Source organism: Phaseolus vulgaris, chromosome 7 (genome assembly GCF_051622355.1).
Source record: "Phaseolus vulgaris cultivar YP4 chromosome 7, ASM5162235v1, whole genome shotgun sequence".
Lineage (NCBI taxonomy): Eukaryota > Viridiplantae > Streptophyta > Magnoliopsida > Fabales > Fabaceae > Phaseolus > Phaseolus vulgaris.
This window is the reverse complement of record NC_143504.1, coordinates 27,647,921-27,654,631: the sequence shown is the minus strand read 5'-3', so window position 1 is coordinate 27,654,631 and position 6,711 is coordinate 27,647,921. Positions and strand designations below refer to the sequence as shown.

Sequence of the window (6,711 nt, the reverse complement as noted above, 5' to 3'; positions counted from 1 at the left end):
ATGAATATAACTTTAATACTATAAATACATATATATTGATTAATATATTTTTTTATTTAATCATTAATTTTTTAAAACACATGGTTAAATTAAATTTACTTTCATATTATATATATATATTAATATAAAATTATTTGATATCTTATTTTCAAATATAGGTTATTATAGGTAGTTGTGAAGTTTTTATTAGATGGCTATATAGGTGCTTGTATCTTACACTTCTTTTATGATTTGAGATTTTTGTATATGGATTGAAATATCCTTAAAATGTTTCCTTTAATTTTTTTCATTCTTTTTCGATAAAAAAAATCTTATTTTCAAATATTTACTTACATAGATTAAAATTGATATAATGTATAATTTTTAAAATATTTTAAATTATAAATTATTTAATCACTTTGTCATTATGATTTATATTATATATATATATATATATTAATAGAAAGGGTTATTTAGTAACAACTTTTTACATAGATTTATGGAATAATTAATATAGTTTAAACTATAATGATATGCTAACTAGTAATCTGTATTAGAGATTTAATTAATAGTTAATGTAAAAGTCATCATTCTATGTTAAAAGACAATATTTTTTACTATAACACACAAGTAAAACCAACTACCTATAATGAACTTAATTAAGTCAATATGATCGTAAAATAATAATAAATATGATAGTTGATTTTAATGTAATAGGTAATATGATGACTATGAGTATGACATATATTAAATGTGATTCGTACTAATAGATAATATAATAAATTATGTTTAGATTCAAGTAGATTATAGATAAATTAAATGTGATTCATATGTTAATATTGTTAGTATCATTAATATTGTTAGTATTATTATTATTGTTAGTATTATTAATATTGTTAATATTGTTAATATTGTTAATATTATTAATATTGTTAGTATTATTAATAATAATAAGTATAATAAAAATCATAATAAAACTAAAGAATTTGTTTGGTGTAGTGGTTAAATTTTCTTTGGTTGCTGAAGGGTTGCTAAATGTTCTTGTAGTGTTGTACACCTTCAAGATTGCGAAGTAAATCTTGATGATGAAGTTGATGACAATGAAGATTTGGTTCACTTTGCTGAGAAGGTTGTTCCAAACCAGGTTATATATATGATTGAGTGAATCAAAATATGATAAGATCAGTTTTGCAATTTTGTGCAATTACGTTCAATCAGTTGCTACAATCTTTTGTCTTTTCTTATTTCCTTCAATTAGGTCTTACAACAACTTCATTGGACGAAAGTCGTTTAGTTTGCACAACTTTCTTAGTCCTTTCTTCTAGCATTTTTCATTAAAAATAAAGATTAAATGTATTTTTGTTGTGTCTATTTGTTTATAATTTCAAGAACTAAAGTGGGAGGGTTTACTCTATTGAAAAATCAATGTCTATTATTTTTTCAATTTCTTTTCATTGCATAGTTATATTGGTCACATGAATAAATTTTCTCTTAATAACTTATATATTGTCATGTAACCAACAGGAATGTCGAAGAAAATAAGGAGAATGGGTCCTTCACCAAATCGTGCTGTGAAGCTGAAGCACAACTTTTGGTAATTATGTATAAATGAAGTTTAAAATAAATTTCTCACAAACTAATTGAGTTTATGCATAAATCAAACCCACCCGCATAATAATGGCGAGGAAGAAAATAAAGAGAGAAATGTAAAAGAAAAGAGAGTACACAACAAAGAGGACACAAGCACAATTTTCCTGTGTTCCACATATTTGGTCCGGTAGAACCCTTTTGGAATAATCTGGTAACCATAGACGTACACTAGAGTAATTACAAGAGATATATAAATAGAGAGAAAAGGAATGAAACGAAAAAGTAAGAAGTTATGCAGTACGACTTTTGGTATAAAATATGGACAATAATATATGGACAATTCAAATTTTTTATACAACCACATTACAACTCTCAATATTATTATTTTAATATATTGTTTTATATCATTTAATTACAAATTTATTCTTTATTATATATATTTATTTATAAATTTATCACATCAAGAGTTGTATACAACTTCCGGAGTTGTCAAACTATCATTTTTCATATAATATGTGCACTAAAGTTGTGACTCCCAACACACAAGTCTAACTATATTAAAGTTGTACCACGCCCTAATAACTTCAATTTTTTTTTAAAAAAAACTATTAACTTAAGATTACATTAATCAAAATCGTAATTATGTCATATGACTTTGCAACTACCATTAAATTTTAATAAAAAAATTGTTAAATGACAACTAAATTTAGAGACAAAAAATAATTAGTTAGTGACTAAATTAGATATTATTTTATAAACTAAAAAATTATGTGTATCTAAAGTAGTTTTTATTATTAATAAAAATTTATAAAATATTTTTTAAATTGGTATCTAAATTTGTTACCAATATTTTAACTAATATATTTTAGATTATAAATTTTCTAAAAGAGTGAAAATAATTTAAAATATAAAATAATAAAAAAAAAATCTTGATAGTTAATAATTAGATATTAATTTATAAATTATTTTATAAATTTTTATTAATAACAGAAACTATAAATAATAATATTTTTTAAACTTATGAAATTATATCTAATTTAATCAAATAGTAAATGATTATTTTAATTTTTCAAATTAATTTTTATTTAATAATATTTTTTTAGCATTTCTCGTTAAGAAATCCGAATTCAAATAAAGTCATATTTATAAAACATCACCTCTTTATAACAAAGTCATATCATATAAATACGAAGTAATCAATAGACGTAATGTTTTAAAATTTGCAGTAGTATAAAATGCAACAATTTGATCAATTTTCCAAACTCTTACTCTCATTTATAGTATATATTTAGGAGTTAAAAGCAGGGAAATTTAAGAGCCATGATCACAATTAACATTGTCCACTACACATAAAAATCTTGACAACGGTGCAATAAAAAGGAATACAACATCTTAGGGGCAAACAGCATACTTTGAACAACAAATGACAGTAGCAAGGAGATCATCATTAAATAAAACAAAACTTAGGAAAACCTAGAACATGGCTTCACAGTTCACACATATCACTTTGGGAGAGAGAGCTAGAATGGTAAGCCATAAAACGCATCAATCAAACCCTGGAATCTATGGCCATGATGGTGCTAAGATTCATGGGGTGCATGTACTGGACCGACCCAGTCATCATCTGTTGGACTATAATTCGGTTAGCTTTCTCAGATGGGTGAAATGGATCCCAAAACGCATATAGATCTCGATTTGGACACAAGTTGGAAATGGCTGTGCAGAGTCCCACCCCATTGTACGGGCCTTGTCCACAGCAAGCTATCTTTGATGTAACAAATCCTGTTGGAACAAGTACACAAAAAAAAGTTCAGAAGCCTCTTACGAGAAATTATACCAGTAATAGTGAACTTACCAAACGCTCGAGGGTTGTTAACGAAATCCATGTGCATTTCATATGCATTTACAGCAATGAAGACGTGAGCACCAATCTCTTGGTTCAGTCCTCTCACCATTTCAACAAGTTGTGGATTAAATAATGATGCAGCTCTCTGGAGCTCCAAGTCACACTCACCATTTCCACTTCTTAAGGCCAACTCTGCTGGTACGCACCCCATTGGTCCTGTACCCGTTACAAGAACCCTACGACCTCCCAAATCATACAGCCTCTGCACGTTTTACGTAAATGAATAAGATGAACAATGCAACAACAAAAAATGTCAATTAAAAGCTTGTATTAAAAAGTGTTAAAAATGTACTACCCGGTTATTTTTGTTGCACTTTTAACCTGATATATATACTAAGTCTATCTAATATTATTGATTATTGCTTGAAGGATTGTTGTTAAGCAAGACCCAAAATAATTTTAGTACGATTCACCAACCAAATGTTTGTCTCCTGCATAGTCACACTCATTTGCTAACTTGAGTCAAGCAAGCATTAATTCTACAGGTTCAGTAGTATTAGCCTTTGAAGTACAAATCTCTGTTCTTAAATTTCTCAAACTCTTAGCAAATTAGTTGAACTATAGGCATGAAAGGGCATACATGGTTCAACGATATATAGATTTTATTGGGAAATATTATTGATACCTTCAGAATTAGGCGATACTCAGATATGATATAGTTCACGTAGTCTGGGAGAGAAAACTGGCGAGATCTTGCTGAATATGGGACCAGGTAATAATTGTTCACAAAATCGTTGCCTCCAAGAGTGATGAGTACTAGTGCTTGGTTTACATGCTTCCGAGCACCCTCTGCACCAATATGCGCACTTAATCTTTGCTGATAATGTTGGAACAGCTTCAGTTGCTTGTAGATGTGAATGATGTGCAGCTGCCAAAACAATTACATACCCCACTGTATATATTACTATTATACCTTTAGTTATATAGTAAGATGAAGTAATTGAACTTACAAACTGAAATCCTGTATCATTGAGAATTCCAATCCCTGCAGACGCAAAATTTGCACCAACTAGGAGTTTCTCTCCGATAAGTAGAGGGTTCAAGTATGGCAGTGTAGGCTCCAAGCCAAGCTGCTCACCTGCAGTTAACCATTTCACACATGAAAAATTAAAATTAGTAACGAAATGGTTTGTACGTACATCTTCAACATTAAATGAGATCACTAATCCATTCATTTTTATAGTATAATTAACCATGTTTGGGATAAAACTCATACTGATTATGTCAGGGATGTTTAGGCCATTAGAGAAGCGACCGGTGGGTCTGTGTGTTGGGAAGTCAATGCCATAGGGGGGAGCATCTGCTCGTGCAGTGGTAGCCAAGAAGTCATTGTTGCCACTGTCTACGAGTGAATCACCAAAAACGAAGAAAGCCCTCGCTGGTTGAGCAGAAGCAAAACTTATACACATAAACAAGCTTGTTACCATTATACAAAAGCTACACTCTGAACAACTAGCCATGGCTACGGTTATGAATGAATATTAATTGTCGCTGACACTGGAGGTTTGGGAAAGGGTAATATATATAAGGTGTGATGTAGAAGTTGATGGATATATGGATGTGTGAAGTGATGAAGAGCACATTCATAATCATAAATGAGTTTTTCTACCACCTCTACAAAGTTAAAAAGCAATAGCCGAATGAAGAAGAGAAAGTACCTCATTTAATTGCTAGGGTTGTTTGTTTAGGCAAATGTGTGACTTTTTCCTCAGATTCCAAAACATATCCCTCTTCTTGTACTTTGGCCCGCCAACCCCACAACTAGTCATTACTTGGGGTCAATTAAAGCGTGGTAAGAATGATGCGTCATTAAAACCACAAGAAAGTTAAAATATGTTTACTTTTACCGAGATAATTGTATACTTACTACCTCACACTTGCCATGCTATATCTATGTTACATTCTTGCCTATGTTATACTATATATGTAATAATGGTTAGTGTATTTGTAGTTATATTTCACTTTCACATAAAACAGAAATATTTTATGATTTTATTTTGATTAATTTTTTGAATTTTGAATTTTCTCGATATGATTCTTAAAATTGTTTATTAAATTTGGTATCAAATTGTTTTTGTACATACCGTTTGTGTATTATACTTTGTTTCGTTGATCTGGTAATCTTGTTTGTTGATTTTTTATCGGATCTTGGTTGGAATGAAAGTACCTGTAAAAAGTTATTTGACGTTTAAGTCAGTATTTGATAATTAAAGTATTTAATGTCATTGAAAATGTACTTTTCACTATGTGGCATCAACCTATTTATAGAGGTGAGTGACGACATGATTAAAGTGCGCTTCACGATTTTTTAGGTTATTCTTATTTAGTAACGAACTACTTAGAGTATTTAATTAATGTTAATCATTGTTTACTTATTTGTCATTTTAGGTTCCTGATAAGTGCTCGACAAAGACTTTTTTGAGATCTTTCACATGTCGATCGTCTGATTCGAATTTAACAACCATTTCATTTATGTATACTTCAACATCTCACTTGATAAGGCCTTTGAAGACCTTATACATTAGTCTCTAGTAAGTGGCTCTGACGTACTTGAGGCTAAAAGGCATAACCTCGTAACAGAAATTTGCATCATCCACCATAAAAGTAGTCTTTTGGATGCATGTTGATTTGGGTATGTCCAACGTCAAGAACACTTAACATGATGGAGATCAAGCTCAAGAGGACATGGAGGCCAATCAACAAGATCAAGAAGAGGTAGAGGCACAAATGGAGGACGCCCATGGAGGTCAAAGCCTACCTCAAAGGCTTACAAGAAGCATGTTCAAAGCTTTAGAAGCTAGGGGACATTTATTTTCTCTTTTTGTAATTTCTTTGGTTGAAGGTACTTAAGAGGGAAACATTAGAAACCTCTTTTGCTATAGCATCTTTTAGGCTTTAGTTAGGAGCTTTAGGAGGGGGGGTATATTAGTAGATAGGTGTAGGAGTAGAATAGAAGGTGCCAAAGTGAAGGAAGAGGTCACACCTTCCTCATGCCTTGCAAATAGGCGTCGGTTCTAGATTGTTTTAGGGGGGAAATTTGAAATTGTTTAGCTTGCATTTTCAGCACCTTAGGCTATAAATAGAGGTGCTTCCTTTGTAATTTTCAGATTTGAATTTTAGAGAAAAGAAACTATACTCAAATTTTGAGTGATCATTGGAGAGCTTTTGAGCCTTCTTCTCTAGTCTCATCTTGAAGGATCCATGGTGTCCTCAAGTGGCGGCAGCACACTCATCTA

At 30.6% G+C, this 6,711-nt stretch overlaps 1 protein-coding gene across 1 annotated transcript; it reads right to left on the bottom strand.

Moving 5' to 3' along the window:
• Positions 1–2,893: 2,893 nt before the first annotated feature.
• Positions 2,894–4,993, bottom strand: LOC137816886 (GDSL esterase/lipase At5g33370). Its single transcript, XM_068620048.2, has 5 exons — positions 4,692–4,993; positions 4,426–4,553; positions 4,101–4,343; positions 3,425–3,677; positions 2,894–3,351 (listed from the first exon to the last, which is right to left on the bottom strand). Exons 1-5 carry the CDS (start codon positions 4,933–4,935, stop codon positions 3,119–3,121), a joined length of 1,101 nt encoding a protein of 366 aa, XP_068476149.1. The 5' UTR covers positions 4,936–4,993; the 3' UTR covers positions 2,894–3,118.
• Positions 4,994–6,711: the final 1,718 nt, after the last annotated feature.